At 34.4% G+C, this 17,464-nt stretch overlaps 1 protein-coding gene across 1 annotated transcript; it reads right to left on the bottom strand.

The window, feature by feature from the left end:
- Positions 1-442: 442 nt before the first annotated feature.
- Positions 443-1,158, bottom strand: FD1 (ferredoxin 1). The gene has a single exon (XM_079001974.1). The coding sequence runs from the start codon at positions 1,080-1,082 to the stop codon at positions 615-617; it is 468 nt and encodes a 155-aa protein (XP_078858100.1). The 5' UTR covers positions 1,083-1,158; the 3' UTR covers positions 443-614.
- Positions 1,159-17,464: the final 16,306 nt, after the last annotated feature.

Raw genomic sequence — 17,464 nt, forward strand, 5'->3', positions numbered from 1 at the left:
AAAATGTTGAGCAATATTATTGTGTATAACATATATAAAATTAAAAATACTCCATTATGTATATATAAAAGAACAAATATCTTTAGTTTCATTAACCACTTTCTAAAATATAGTAAAATATTAACATAACCATTTTTGCATACGACATCACGGTTTCACCATTTTGAATTAGTGTCTATTTTGGTTATTATGTTAATTTTTTACTATTTTTTAAAAAGTAATTAATAATCTTAACATTTTTCTTCTTGTTTCTATAGCCGCTGCTTTTAACAGAAGATACATGCATAATCGTGGATCATAGATAGTCCGACTCCTAGGTCTCTAAGTTATTCTTTATCATGATAATAATAATAATAATAATAATAATAATAATAATAATAATAATAATAATAATAAATCTGAATATTTTAGTACACATTCAAGGGACTAGAATACTAGATAGTTCCTGTAACCAGCGATTCTATATAAGATTAAAAATACAACAAAAGTTATATAAAATATAACAAAATTTGACATTTTATCGAAGTTTACTTAAATTTAAAGACATAACATCTTCTTTTTGAAACACATCCACCACTTCCAAATTTATTAATCAAAACAAATCATATAAAAAATTAGCCAGTGAGCTCCTCCTCCTTGTGGGTCTCGATGGTGACGTCAGAGGTCGGATAAGCCACACAGGTGAGCACCCACCCTTCCTCCAACTGGTCGTCGTCGAGGAAGCTGCCGTCTGATTGGTCCAGACTGCCGGAGACCACTTTCCCGGCGCATGATGAGCAAGACCCAGCCCTGCATGAGTATGGCAGATCGATACCGACTTCCTCCATGGCGTGGTCAAGGATGTACACGTCATCAGGGCACTCGAACTCCTGGGTTCCTTCCGGGGTCACGAGGGTGACCTTGTATGTGGCCATCATGGTAACTCCGCCGCGGTTACGGATGCCGGTGTTGGATTTGAGTCCGAAGAGAGCTGCTGTTTTGTTGGAGGTGGAGAGAGAACGGATGGCGGTGGTGGGCTGTTGGCGGCGGAGGAAGGATGTACTGGCCATGGTGCCGGTAAGAGATGCGGTTGCTGCTGCCATTGTGGTGGTGGTTGTGGTTCGGAGAGACAGAGGGAGAGATGGAAGGGAGTAGAAGTAGTGAGAATGAGGATAGCAAGGAGGGCTTGTGGAAATAGTGTGTCTTGAGGATGAGATATCTGCCACGTGTCAGATTTTTGTGGTGTGCTTTATCATGTTATCACAATACGTCTATTTTTTTCGCCAATTTTCATTTGTTTATGGTATTATTTTAATAGTAAACATGATCTTGGATGTACTTTTCTATATGTGCTTGTGGCCTTTCATTTTATAAGCATAAACCATACAATATAACTTATTTTTAGGGCGAATTATCTAAAAACTACTATAATTTAATAATTTGTGAGTTTAATTTCGCTAATGAAAACCACTTCATTTTTATAATTTTTCTTTTTCGGCCACTTTTAAGATGCTATAATATGTCGCATGTTAAAGTTTATCATAGTAAACCTTAATATTGAATATTTCGTTTAAATCTTTATATTTTGATGTGATAATTTTAATATAGCTGGTCAAAATAGTCAATATATAGGGTGTGTTTGGCAAAATTAGCTGTTAGTTGAAAGCGAGTAGTGGTTAACTGGTAGCGGGTACCTAGTAGTGTTTAGCGGGTAACTGGTAGCAGAAAGCTGTAGCTTTTATTTGTTATGTGAATGTTTGGCAAAAGTAACTGGAAACTTTTGAAATATATAAAATTACATAAAAAAACAATTAATTAAAAATAAATAAATATATAAATATATTTTAAAGGGTAATTATGGAAATTAATTTCAAAATCTCAGTAGCGTTTTGTTAAACGCTACATGAAGTAGCTTTTAGAATTGAAGCGTTATGTTTAAACTAAAAGCTAAACGCTCGTACAGCCAAACGAAACTTTTTGTTTAAACTGAAGCGTTTTGTCAAAAGCTAAAAGTTCTCAAACGCTTCCAAAAACTTTGTGTCAAACACGCTCATAAAATTATTTAGTGACTATGAAATTAACATACCATAAAAATAATCAAGATATAGTGATTTTTATATATTTTACCATACTTGTAAGGGAGGAGAGAGTCATTCTCTACCAACCTACTGAACCCACTGTCACATCAGTTTTTCTCTTTCATTTTTCTTTATCTTTTTCAACACACAACACACAAAAACCCAATCTTTTTCAACCAACTCAACTCATTCAATTAAAAAAAATACAAAACAATCAAGGTAAAATCTTAATTAGCAATAGACTTATCGCCGGTACCACTCCCTCTTCAGCGGATTATTTAATTGGTTTCACTAACTCACTTCATCATCTCTCTCATTTTCTCTTATATCATGTGTTTTAAGACTTGTACCTTAGTTGTTTTTTTTTTTTTTTTTAATTGAGTGGGTTGAGATAGATAGGATTTCCGTGTGTTGTGGGTTGAGAAAGATGAAGAAAAAATATAGGAAAAAACTGATGTGAAAGTGGGTTGGGTGGATTGGGACAGGAGGAGGGAGTCATTCCCTCCCAACCCACTGAACCCACTGTTACATCAGTTTTTGTCTCTCTTTTTTCTTCATTTTTCCAACCCATAACACACAGAAATCATATCTTTCGCAACCCACTCAACTCACTCAATTAAAAAAAATACAAAACAACTAAGGTATAAGTCTTTAAACACATGGTAAAGGATGAGAGAAGATGAAGCGGATTAGTGAAACCAATTAAACAGCCCACCATTCCTAACCCACTGAAGAGGGAGTTGTATCTTGGAGGTACCACTGGTAGCTCTATTACTAATTAATACTTGTATCTTAGTTTTTTTGTCTTTTATTAATTGAGTGGGGTTCAGTTGGTTGAAAAAGATAGTTTTTCGTGTATTATGGGTTGAGAAAGATGAAATAAAAAAAAAAATAAATAAATAAAAAAACTAAATGGATTGAATGAGTTGGAAAGGAATGAGTCAGAGATATATATAAAAAACTTATCAGATTCGTGGACTAAGCCAAGCCCAAACTGGGAGTCAAGTTACAAGCTCTTTGGTCTTTGTAGTTACTAGTATGGGTAGCTTGTATTAAAGTATCAGCGTGTTCCCCTTTTCAAGGCCAAACATACTAATATAAATTCTTTTATGTGCAGCATTACATTCCTAAATAGTAATATATTGAATCAAGTTTCTTTTAGACTATAGGTATCACAAGAACCATATTTTCTCTTTGTCAAGTAGGGATATAAAATATGGCTTTGCCACACATTGGTGTAGGAACTATGACAAACATTTTTTTTTAATTTTATAAAACAATTTATTTTTAATAAAAAACATAAACCTTACTACTTAAAAATATAAATATAAATATAAACTTGTTAATTAAAAAAAAAATCCAATAGAAATTCTTTTATGTGTATTCCTAAAGAGTAAGTAATATAATGAATCTAGTTTCTTTTAGGCTGAAATATGAGGTACACAATAATCAAGAATCATATTTTCTCTTCTTCCATGTAGACGTCATATAGGTATGATGTTAATTTTACCACACAAAGTATGGCTTTGCCACACACCAAGTGTCAGAACTATGACAAACATTTTTTTTGTAATTTTATAAAACAATTTATTTTTGATAAAAAAACATAAACCTTGAAAGACCCCAACTTTCGTATTTATGAAATACCAAAACTTTCATACTATTCCAATATTATTCTTAAGTTACTTCCTCAAAACATGCTGCATGCATATTTATAAAACAATATTTTATATTGATAAAGTGATTACAAAAGATTGGATACAAACCGACTAAGTTTTATTACATTTCATATCTACTCAGGAATCTACTATTCATATACATACATGAACATTAAAATACATAGAAATAGTATTAACTATTCTAAATCTTTCAGCAGTATAAAACTATATTGGATACTCATCACCTGCAATTGTTAAATATTGAGAGCGATAAGCGATAACGCTTAGTGAATTCAATAAATAGATACAATATAATCTTATGCCTTATATATATATATATATCAATATGACAGAAGCAAAAGGGAATAAGAACAACAATAGCATATGCGTATCATATGTCACGCTTTCAATATCAACTCAAGATTTGATTCAAAGATTTACGATCAATGAGACATAACAATTTCCATGCTTGATATGCATCAATAAAGCTTTTGGCCCAAACGGCACAGAACATATACAACTTCGGATTAACATTTTGGTAGATTTCAGGCTTAAAGCCCTATCATTTGCCAATACCATAGAATAGAGTTCATTTTCTTACGGAGTCATGTTCTACATGGTCAGAGGCTACATACCAGTCCTATCTAACCTTCTGCCAATGCCATAGAATAGAAGTCATTCTCTTACGAGACATGTTCTACATGGCCAGAGGCTACATACCAGTACCACTGTGAATCTAAGTCCTTTCACTGATCACAAGGTCAAAGGTATATCTTTGCTATTAAAAATAACCAGTGAAAATAACCCGGAATAATAACGCTGAAAAGCACGTAGTACATATAACACATAACATACAATTGTTCCTATATATTAAACTCACCTTAAAATAATCGGGGGTTAAAATAGTAATTTGAGCAGCATATCGGCTCCAAATATGGCTTTATTTGTTGAAAACCGGGAGAATTAGCTAAAAACCGGACTCTAAAAAAGTAGAGCTTCAAAACCGAAAAGATAAATTTTCCGGGCTTCACGGCACTTCGGGGCGTGTTTCGGGTGTTAAAATTGACACCGGGGCTTCGAGGGATGTCAAAATAGTCAAAATATGGAAAAGGGGGCCAAAAATGGCAATTTTCTAAAATTCCTCGGCAAGGCTCGCAGGCCTTGTATTTATAGGGAGGAGATGTGAGGGTTCGCTGATCAGAAGGAGGAGTCAGCGAGACAGATGGCAGCTCGCGAGAAGACCAGATGGCGCGCATGCGAGGTCTCCAGGTGGCTCGCTTCGGACGCAACAGGCGTCTTCGGATGCGAGGAGTCACCGGGTGACTAAGCAGCTTCAGACGACTCATCGCGACACGCGTCGGATCCGGGCGAGGGTGAGTCACGACGTCGGAAACGAGGCGGACACGGCATCAGACCAATCAGAAGGTGCCACGTGGATTATCACTATTCATGCGAAAATTAAATAAAAAAATGTGCCAAATCTTGTAAAATCCATAACTTTTGCATACGGGCTCCGTTTTTGACGTTTTTTATATGCACGCGTAGCTAAAATTATGTTTTACAACTTTCGTTTAGACTTCATCGGCTAATTTTGACTTTAATTTTTATATTATTATTTTTAACAGACCGGGACAGCATAATCCGTTAAAAATTCATAACTTCTTCATCCGATATCCGTTTTCGTCAGACTTTTTACCGTTGTACTACAAATGACGAGACCTTCAATTCTCGTTTAGGTTGTGTCGGCTAAAAGTCACTCGATCTAAAATTCGAGTTTTTAGTTGTCTACTGCTAAGCTGAAACTTCGAAAAATCATAACTTACTCATACGAAGTCAGATTTTGGCGTTCTTTATATGAAAGTTGATTATTTTCACGAGTTCTACAACTTTCATTTACATCGCTAAGGCTAAAAATTAGTTTATCGAAAACTAAATTTTTACGCGACAAAGTATTTTCCGGATTTATCACGGATTTTCTTTTGGTCATAACTTTTTCGTTATAACTCGGATTTCGACTAGGTTTTCGCCTAAATGTTTCTAATGAGATTTCTACAACTTCAATAATAAAATTTTACTTATTCCAAATTTTATATTTTCGCTATATTTCACTATTTGACTATTAATTGGAATCTCATAAGACTTCTAATATTTTATGAGTGATTCTAAACATAGTTTTACTTCATTTCTAGTAAAAACTATCTGTTAGAACTCAACACTCAATTTTATTCACTTTTAATAATAACAATACACAATTTCAGAATGTGTATGTTACAAATACCTCCTCCTTTTGAGGATTTCGTCCCCGAAATCATAACGATTAAAACAATTAGGGATACTTCACTCTTATTTCATTCTTACTTTTCCCAAGTATAATTTGAGCATCGACGGTGTTTCAATATGAAAATCACCAACTCTACATCTTTATTATGTAGATTAGTCGTTTTTTCATTTACGATCTCTTCTACTTAACTTATTATCCATTTTCACCTCGGATAATAGAACCATTTCATCATATATGCTTAACCTTTACACAGATAGCTCACATGAAACACTTCATGAATATCTGTCAAATCTTCAGGCAATTCTAAGTAGTAAACTTGCTTACTAACTGTTCTTTCTTCCAAAGTAGAATAACGCCTTTTCATGAAATGCCTTCAGTATTACTAAATCATCCACCCGGAATTCTACGGGTCGTCTCCTCTTTTCTGCATAGTACATTTGTCGATCCTGGGCCGCTTTCATTCTTTCTCGGAAAATTTGTATCTTTTCAGTGATGTCTTGAATCATTTCAGATCCTCCAAAGATCTTCTGTCCTACGTCACACCAACATATTTGAGTATGAAATTTATGCTCATATAGTACTTTATATACCTTCAGTATATTTTCTACTATTTGGATTGCTCTCTTCTTCTGATCATTTTTCTGAGGATGATAAGTTGTGTTGGGAGTAATTCGAGATCCCAATTCACTCTTCATACTCGCCCAAAAGTGAGAAGTGAAACGAGTATCACGATCGGAAAAAAAATCTTTAGTGGCACACCATGTCTCGCGATGATTTCATCTAAGTAACTTACGCGTATTTCTCCAATGGAGTTGTTTCACATGTGGCGAGAATATATGCACTCTTCATCAGCTGGTCGATAATTATCCAAAGATTATCATTCACAGTTTTCTTCTCCTCTTTCAAGGTATTAACTGTATAAGCCGGATAAGTAGAATATCCCTTCGACATAATTTACGAGTTTCTAAGAAAGAAATTTATTATTTTCACCGTAGACATAAATAGAATCTTCCCTTTCGATAGGGATGCATATCATCTCTTTGTAGCACAAGAGCTTTGCGTGGTTCTTTAACAACCAATCCATGTCAAGAATAATATCAAAGATAGGAATTAGGTTAGCAGGAAGATTATAACTTTCAATTCATATAATACTAACTCTATAGGCTTTATTAGCAAGTAATGATATATTTCCCATGTTATCTATATGAAATGATTGGACAATTGCGTAACAAGCAATTTGAAAAGAATATGCGAATTCATAAGGCACGAAAGAATCTGAGGTATTGAATTCAAATAAGATGTGAGTAGATCTAGAGTTTACAAGAAATTACTAGTCACAATATTCGAGTTTTAACTTACTTCTTCTGTGGTAATCTAAAATGTACGATATTTTAACTTTTAGTTTGCCAAACGATTGTCAAACTCTTCAAACTTATTAATTACTAGCGGTGCTCAAACCTGCACCCGCTCATCATTCTCTATTGGGCTTTCGATCCTAATCTTTGAGTTAAAACTCAATTCTCATTGCAGACTCCTGCTCCTTCTTGGTTTATAGACTAAACCCAAGATAAGGTCTTTACTTTTGCTATAACTGTTGGATTAGTGTCTAAGTCCATAACTATTTTGGCATGTACTTGACCCGATTATGAGCATGGTCCTTTTGGGTTGCCTTCACCATAGCAATATGTAGGATGATTTAAGGAGAGAAAGGTTTAAATATGATTTATTAATATATTATGAGAATAATATATTAAAGGAGAAATCATATGGTTTAATTAATATTAGTCAAGAATTAATTAAGAGTTAATTTTGTGGCTAAAAGAGATTAATTAAATTTAGGGGACTGGACTGCAATTATTGGATAATTGAGTTATTGGGCTAAGGAATGCTAAAGGATCAAGGGGAGCCCATCATATTTTCGTCCATGGCCTTATCCAGAAGGTTCCATGGGCTGCTTAGAGTTTAAGCTGTCCATTAGGGTTTTGACTGAAACCCTAGCAGCCCACACAAGTATATAAAGGACCCCTTAGGCTCCAAAAACGTGGACAACTGATTCTCTAGGGTTTCCAGCCGTTTTTGGTGCCTCCCCTTTCTTCTCCTCTTCATCCAAGTTGCATATGGTGTTTGTGACTCCATTAGAGGTGCAGCACTTGAGGCACTAAGCTTTTGAAGCCAATCCAAGCAAGGAATTGATTGTTATTGCTATATAACAATCAAAGGTAATTCTATAAACCCTAATTCAGTTTATAATATGTTAGATCTAAGTTTGTTAGTCTTGGATCCAAAGCATGTACAATAGAGAAACCTAGATCCAAGCATTAGGGTTTGTATGAGCACATAGGATTGTTCTTATGCCTAAAACCCATCAGTGGTATCAGAGCCTTGATTGGTTTCTGTTGTATGTGATGCTTTGCTGTTTTATTTACTGAAAAATCGACTTTTGGTCCCTGCCCGACTCAACTCGGCGAGTTGGCCCCTACTCGGCGAGTCCAGGCCTGACTCGGAGAGTCTGTTCGTCAGAAAGAGGGATTTTCGGGTTTTGGCTGCTGTTTTGACTTGGACTTGATGCTTAATTTGTTTTATGAAGTTAAAATCCGAGTTTTATCTAAATTAAGTGTTTATCCTTGCCAAAACAAAAGATAATTTCAAATCTTTTAAATAATAGTTTCTTTATATGATAAATATGGATTAGTTAAATTTTTGGTAATTATCTTATAAATAAAATGAGATTAGGTCAAATATAGATAATCACCAAATTAATTGTTTAATTTATGTTATTTGTTATTTGATCCCTTATGTTTTGAAAAGTTTCAAAACTTGCTCTCAAGTTTTTGAAATTTAAAAGTTAATTAAAAGTTTAATTTTGAAATGTTAAATTCTAAAACCCTAGTATTTTGAAAAATTCAAATCACACCCTTATGGTTTTGTTAATTAATTAAAGTGTATAATTAAAAGTGATTTAATAAACCCATAAAGTTTTTGGTTTACATTTAATTAAATTAAAAGTATAATTTACTAAGTTAAACCACCTAGTATTTTAAAAGTGTAAAATACACCCTATACTATATATAACATTAAAAGTCTAATATTATATATATGTATGAGTAAACAATCAGTCTTACCGTTAGTAGGCCTCATTCACGAAGCTGGTCTATAAGGGGTGTTTAAGGAAATTGCCTATAAAATGGCGATTGAATGGGTATCCACTCTTACCCACCGCACTCTTGACTAGTGGAGGGTCGTTAGCCGAATGGGTAGGATAGGACAGAAACCTTCCATTATAAGTATAATGAAGTACAAAGTAACTAAATGCTTTTACAAATTCCCAAATCATAGTTACTTTAGGAAAAATGTGAAATTGTATGCTAACCCATGGAATTACACTTCATACCCTTGTCAAACGTTAGTGGAGCGTGTGTGGTTAACCGACACACTAATTTGGGAATGACATTGGTGGCGAAGGGTGGCTCAATGCTTATCATAGATCAATGGAGCGTGTGTGGCTAACCGGCACATTGATTAGGTGATAGTAGCATTGGGCGCACCACGCGATTCGTATGGTTATTCACACCTTGTTTGTGATCCTCGGCATCCCAGTCACAAATAGTAGGGAATAATCGAGATTAAACATGCCATTGAAAAGTTCAATGAATCTCAAAAGATCTAGGAGTTTCAATTCATTTAAAACTTAAAATTCCTTTCGTTTTTCATGGTGGAAATTGGTAAATCGTCATTTACCTACCTTCAAATATTTTGCAACTAGATTACGGCATCCCTTTTCTAGGTTGTAGAATATTGTGTTGGATCCTAGCCTTAATAACTCATTTGGGTGTTTTATTAAGGACTCAATCAACTTAACTTGAATTTTCTCCCGTTTTGTAGATGTCTAACTCTAACCGTGGTATTCCCGAATCCCAAGGAAAAAGTGTTCCAAATGAAAGTGAAAGCTTGAGTCAAAGTGAATGATTACTGTGGACCAGCTTGATTTCACTTTCTCCTCTTCCTCCCGTTGTTCTCCCTAGCCCTAATGATCGAAGACTTGAAAGGTTCAAGATCACTGAATCCCTGTTGGAAATGGAACATCAAGATGGCAAACCCGTGTGTGCTCACGTCCTAGGGATGAAATCACACATTGATAGGTTGATTATGTTGGGTGCGTCTATCTCAAATAAGTTGGCTGTGGACTGGGTTCTTCATTCACTCCCTGAATCATATGATAAGTTCATTAGAGAGTATCATATGATGAAACTTGACGCAACCCTCATTGACTTGACTTATATGCTTATTGCTGCCGAATCAGAAATGATTTGGCAAAGTAATGGAGAATATTTGTCTGATAACTCAACCAACCATGTTTCCGTGGACAATCTAGGAGAATCCACCTGTTCCTGCTGCCAAGGAAAGGGGAAATGGATACGAAGCTGCCCGAAGGACCTGAAGAATCTAAGAGATGGGAGAGTCGATAAGTATGGCTCTACTTCAGGTATAAAATCCACTATCTAACTCCATTTAAATTCCTATTCTTTATTCATAATGTGATAAGATTACATTTGCATGTTTTGCAGGATTAGAGAAAAGAGAGGAAGTTTGATGGAAGAGCAAGATGAGTCTGATCACGAAGAAATGGATTTCGATCGCATGAATTCGAAGATCAGATTTTGAGCTTAGAAAGTTATGATAGATTTGTTAGGAGTATATGATTACATAGTTTTTCATTTGAATTTTGCATTGTAGGGACATGTTTTCCGCTGTTTTTATGAATAAAATGAATTTTGATTTTTATCTTATTTATGTATCCTTGCAATGAAATATATAAAAAATTGTTGTTTGTGTACTTCTATTATTAGCAAAAATGGATTTGATTCTTAATTATGCTATTTGTGGAAATATCAATAGTTTACCAAATAAGGAGAGTTTCTCATCGCCCATGTTTCAATTGGACAGAAACTTGGAATCATGCAATATGTATTGTATGATGAATGAAAAACTTTCACATTTGGGAAACTTAAACTAATTCTTTGGCAAAGTGTCAATTGAAGGACTAGGAGATCAAGTACACTAGGTTGTGCGTTGATCAAGTCCACCACAAGAGTGACAAAGATATTCGTCATGATTTACTAAAGTTTAGTAAATGTGATTATACTTATAAGATTAAGTGTAATTCTGAGTTGATTGAAAGAGTTTCAATGAATAGTAGAACGAATAAAGAAGAATCAAGAAGGCATAAAGATAAAAGTTTCTCTTTTCTAAGAAGAAGGGAGAGTACCTTTTATTGTGTTTTATGATAATTCTTAAAGATTAAGAACCGTGTCTCAATAGATCCTCTAAGTGAGTCTTAGTGCAATTGCATGTCTAAGAAGAGGAATCGAGTATTGTAGAAATGGTTAAATCAATAAGTCAATCATACTTCGTTCCAATATCAAGTCTTAGAGTCAAGATTGTGACAAAAGTAGGTTTATAACACTCATCAAATGTGGAACTTGAAAAAAATTTCTTATTCTTTCACATTTGAAATTGGTAAGTTGTGCTGCCTTGGATAAGACAAAGACCAACTAGGACCAATTATGTGAAGTGTTTTGTCTTGATAAGAACTACACTAACTCTTGAATATTTGCTTTGTCAAGAAATGTTTCTTGACAAGAGAATCTTATATGTCAAAGAGTTAGTGGGAGTCTTAATGGTCTTGAAAGGTTTCAAGAACAAATCAAGAATAAACCTTATCGATCATCACTAGCGCACGACTTGAGGTTTACAACCTATCGTGCTGACTTTATTTTGTTTTCTGTGCCGTTCCAATTAAGTTAATTGTGTATGTGAGTTCTATGAGTTCTCATTTGAATGCATACTAGAGCCTTAATCGATGGAAAGTACATTGATATGTAAGGACAAGTTACTAAACTACTTGGAAGACATGGTGGGCACTCGTGTTACTATAGGGCAAAAAATCAAGATTAAGAAAGTTCAGTCCATATGAGTTTGGATTTGTCACAAACCTTGGTTTTGGAAAATTCACATGGATAGGAACTCATACACCATAAAATCTAAGTGTCATAAGATTCCCTCCTTCATGAAAATGACTGTGAGGAAATGCTTTCACTAAGAGAGATCTTAAGAAGATAGCAATTGTGAAAATTGTATTCTCAAATTCGATTATGGTTACGGCATCCCTTTCCATAGTTCGAATTGTGAGATTTGGCAATTAGTTTGAACATTTGGAACTTAGTAACATAAATTCTAAATTGTTTAAGCACACATATGAGCTATCTAAGGTGACGGTGTATAAGTTTAAGAAGCTTAGATAAAGGCTTATCGAAGCATTTGGTATTAGAAATATGAATTTCAGAAATTCAATAGGCATTGTTTTCTGAATACATGTCAAAGCTAGTGGGAGCATAAGTGTTATGCTTATATGATAATAATCATCATGATAGTGGGAGCATAAGTGTTATGCTTGTATGATTATTATGGCGAGTATTGCAAGTTAGCAATATTAATTATAGAAAAAACAAAGATTCAATTTGCAAAGTTGCATGGGTTGAAAAATTGTTTTTACTATAATTAAGGGAGAGAATATTATACTTCGTTTCAAAATCTAAAGCTTAGAATGAGAAATTTTAATATTTTCAGTCAAAGGATACATTGTGTGTTCTTAAAATTCGATTATGATTACGACATCCCTCTTCATAGTTCGAATTGTGAGAACATGACACATAAAATATTATGGCAAAAGATTGGTAAAGTATCATATCTTTATGTAAGACATTATGCATCGTGTCCCATTCGCTTCGGGTATAGGATCGATTGCAAATGCTATAATATTTACCATTCTAAAATTTTCCAAATGTCTAGCGCATTAAGAGGGAAAAAGGACTAGAATTGGCTTTGACTAAAATAATTAAACAACTATCAAATGACGATCCAAAGTTCGCTGAGGATTGGTTGCTTGTGAGTAGTTGGGAGTATGGTATTGGATGGACCATATCGACATTATTATGAATAGATAAGATTCTATTAAGGATGAGTTGTCATATGACAAATGTGGAAATGTTTCCATATTGGGAGTTGGATATTAAGAATCTATGTCTAGATTAGAAACTTTTATGCAAGAAGTATGTTCAAAGGAATGTACTTTGAATGTGAGACTTCATGTCTATAGAATTGTCTTGTAACAATTTCTAAGTAAGTACTTTGTAATCTCATTAGCCAAGTCTTGGTGACTTTTGTGCTATGACTTTACAAAAGGATCGTTGCATAAAATGTTAGAATCTAGCATATTCTAGTAGTGGAAGAACCTTGTGTTCTTACACTAATAATGGGGATTGAGGAATTGTGAAATGAGAATCATTGGAAAAGTTTTCAATTGTTCTATTTCACAAAGCATGGACCATAGGAAACAAATTGTGCATGCTTAGAGCATGGGATAGTTGTCGTTGTAATTCAAGTAATAAGTTGATTATCCGAAACATTAAATGATAAATAATAAGTAATCAATATGGTGGATAAATATAAGTATTTTATTTACTCTCACAAGTCTGGGGCCATATAGGATTAAGTATTATTGTTATGTTTCAGTTTGCATGTTTTGACTTCCAGAATAACTAGGTTATTCAAACATCCACAGTCGGTCATACGTTGGGAGTAGGTATGAATAAAGACTGTCATGAATCCGTCTGTAGATTGTCTGAAGTGTTTAGACATGGCACAAGTTTGCTGCAGAGTTCATGAGTGCTTTGATAAGATTAGAGTATTGGATTAAACCCACACTCACTTGGATCACTTCATGAATTTATCACGAGTGATTAGTGAGACGATAATATTGTATATTCTTGAAACCGAGACGTGTGAGTTGTTATTTGTTGGTCGGTTACACGTTGATAATAAGTAAACGCACCAGTAACTTGGTGTTATAAAACTTATTGTTGTGTGTGATTCGATCAGTAAATGCAAGCGAGCATATGAGTCGAAGTTTATCCATTCCTTTTTCCCCAAGTGGGATAAAAGCGATATCTATGGGCCTCTTGATGATTTAGTGATGACACCTAAGTGCTTGGCCAAGCCGGGACTAAGTTGATGTGTTCAATTGTAGTCTGTTGTCAGTCGTCATAAATCGGAAGTCGAGAAACAGTATAGAGAGAATGATTGAAATTCATGTCTTTTGTCTATACGATATCTTGAGAATGGAGGAATATATAATCCCTTATCTAAAGGACACGCTATTTGATAAGATCAGAGTCGACAGCGGCTTTTGAAAGCTACGATTGCTGATCAGGTTCTGAAGTCATACGGAAAATAGTTATTAGACTTATCCAAGTGGGAGACTGTTGGATTAGTGTCTAAGTCCATAACTATTTTGGTATGTACTTGACCCGATTATGAGCATGGTCCTTTTGGGTTGCCTTCACCATAGCAATATGTAGGATGATTTAAGGAGAGAAAGGTTTAAATATGATTTATTAATATATTATGAGAATAATATATTAAAGGAAAAATCATATTGTTTAATTAATATTAGTCAAGAATTAATTAAGAGTTAATTTTGTGGCTAAAAGAGATTAATTAAATTTAGGGGACTGGACTGCAATTATTGGATAATTGAGTTATTGGGCTAAGGAATGCTAAAGGATCAAGGGGTGAACGAAATTATGATGGGAGCCCATCACATTTTTGTCCATGGCCTTATCCAGAAGGTTCCATGGGCTGCTTAGAGTTTAAGCTGTCCATTAGGGTTTTGACTGAAACCCTAGCAGCCCACACAAGTATATAAAGGACCCCTTAGGCTCCAAAAACGTGGACAACTGATTCTCTAGGGTTTCCAGCCGTTTTTGGTGCCTCCCCTTTCTTCTCCTCTTCATCCAAGTTGCATATGGTGTTTGTGACTCCATTAGAGGTGCAGCACTTGAGGCACTAAGCTTTTGAAGCCAATCCAAGCAAGAAAATTGATTGTTATTGCTATATAACAATCAAAGGTAATTCTATAAACCCTAATTCAGTTTATAATATGTTAGATCTAAGTTTGTTAGTCTTGGATCCAAAGCATGTACAATAGAGAAACCTAGATCCAAGCATTAGGGTTTGTATGAGCACATAGGATTGTTCTTATGCCTAAAACCCATCAATAACAACAACTCGAATGGTCATATTCTAATGACCTTTGATTTTATCTCGCACAAGACACATAACGATCCAAACTCTTGTATTAGAATCAGATCGAATAAATCGAGCTGATAGAATAGCGAAAACAAAAAGAGTTTGATCAACACGTAGATGCTTTGGAACAGAAAGAATAGCACCACGTATCTCTAGTTCGTGCTTTCGGACCTACATATCTTTTAGCTTTTGGCACCTCCTCCTTTTTAGTTGGAGTACTCTTTAATTGTTGAATGGAAACTTTACTCCCCGCCATTTGACTAGTAAGAGTAGGGCGGAAACATTTCTTGTGGCCAGTAACACCACATAGCAAGTCATATCTCTGGCAAATGATTGCTCAACTCTTTAATGAAGATCGTTATATTTCTATCGATTACCTTGACCATTTACTTCTTCAGTATTCCTACTGAAGTTTTGTCACTATATGAGACATGGTTCTCTGAACCAATCAACTCCTTTCGCGGATTTATACTAATCGGACTCGATTCTTTATGACATTAAGATTTGAATGATAATTATCTTCTTATTCATTACCAAAACGAAGGTAACGACACACATGAATAAAACGAAATCATTTACTAGCTTCTTGGTAACCTTGTGACTTTTCCTGATCCAAGTGTGAGTCCTGTGCTTCCAGTAGTATAGGCCTCTACTACTATTCACACCTACTCATACTCGTCCCAAGTATTGTCTCGCAGTTCCCAAGTCACCATTCAAAAGTTTCCACAAAGCAACTTATCACACATGAATGTGTTCAAACAAATACATACAACAGTTTCTCCTAGACTCAACTAGGGTTTTCACGTTTTTATCAAACATATATTGGATTACCTATACTCGCCTTCTAGGATTCTTCTCATGCATATGCTCACTTTAATATATCCTAATACTTTTCCATAGGTCGATAGAAATTTTACTTCCATTTCTTCATATAAATTCTTTCTCGAGTAGTGTCTACTCTACAAGACACGTTATTCCAAAATTTACTCTAGCAGCATGGAGACAAACGGTCTTCTACTACCTGCATCATCTTCTAACTCATGCAAACCATCATGCACATTTGTTCATTTCACTATTCTTCCTTGAAATCGTGATTCTTATATCTGAGTAAGCCTAAGTCTACTTCATAGGAGTCTATCCTAAGAAGTTTGCATCTTAGCTGCATCTTAGCAAGCTCTACTAGCTTCAACTTGGTTCTCTGTCATTCCTGACTACAACATCTCTTCTCATACGATACTATGGGTGTATTTCTTCTTCAATTAAGCATTCTACCTTACTTAAACAAGTAAGTTGCTTAACCATTTACCATTAAATGACTCAATTCACCATCCCAATCTTGTATGTTAAAGTCGGCTTAACACACAATGGAACTTCTATAAGGATGGGATAGAAGTCAATCATCACTTAGTATTATTAAATACTAAGTCTGAACATCTTTTATAGGGTTACTACTCGAACTACATACTACATCACAAAGTCTTGGCCTATTAAGTCTGAAAACCTTCATTAGCCATTCCTTTGATCTTCATTTAATTCTTCTAATCTTGTACCACATCAATTGAGATACTACTGAAGTATTGACCGCCATCTTCGGTTCTTTTGACTCTCTAAACAATCACTGCTTCAATCTAAACAACGGTGGAAACAACTTCGCGGATTCGCACCAACACATTTGTCTCGCCCAAACGTGTTTCAAAGGCACATCTTTCTTCCAAAGATGTTATTATATATCAAACATACTTTAAATGTATATTACCACTCTATTGGCATTAATACACTTATTACGATAATAATTCATATTTATTATTTTACGATATCTCGCGATCGTTTATTTATAAACTTATCGATGTCAACTATCATAAGTCTCTTTATCACTTCGAAAATTCTATTACGAAAATTCTTAGAATTATGAACATAAAATTTTCTAAACCAAGGTCGGCAACAGACCTTAAGCTTTCTCAAATAATAGCAATTATAGATAAGCACCTTAAGGCATACTATATTCATTTATCATTTAGCACATATTAGAATATAAGGCATATCTCCTCTTAATATTCTAGTGTTTGACTCCATTAGGTATTCAACCTAAAATATACCAGATACATATCGTATCATCTTCACTTAACAATTCTTGTTTAAGTTTAGAAATTCTCAAAATTTCTAGTTCACTTAAACTAATTTTCTTAAAATTCTGAAGTAACTTAATATCTTAGAATATTAGGGTTTATCACTACCCAATCCCCCACTTAAATATTTCCTATGGTTTGTATCCATATACTTATTATGAATCGGCTCATATATTGAGCTTCCAACAGTTTAAG

Source organism: Lactuca serriola, chromosome 5 (assembly GCF_051521515.1).
Source record: "Lactuca serriola cultivar US96UC23 chromosome 5, Lser_US96UC23_V15, whole genome shotgun sequence".
Lineage (NCBI taxonomy): Eukaryota > Viridiplantae > Streptophyta > Magnoliopsida > Asterales > Asteraceae > Lactuca > Lactuca serriola.

Bases quoted from the DNA above. Each gene is read 5' to 3' on its own strand.
- FD1 (XM_079001974.1), bottom strand. From the start codon at position 1,082: ATGGCAGCAGCAACCGCATCTCTTACCGGCACCATGGCCAGTACATCC.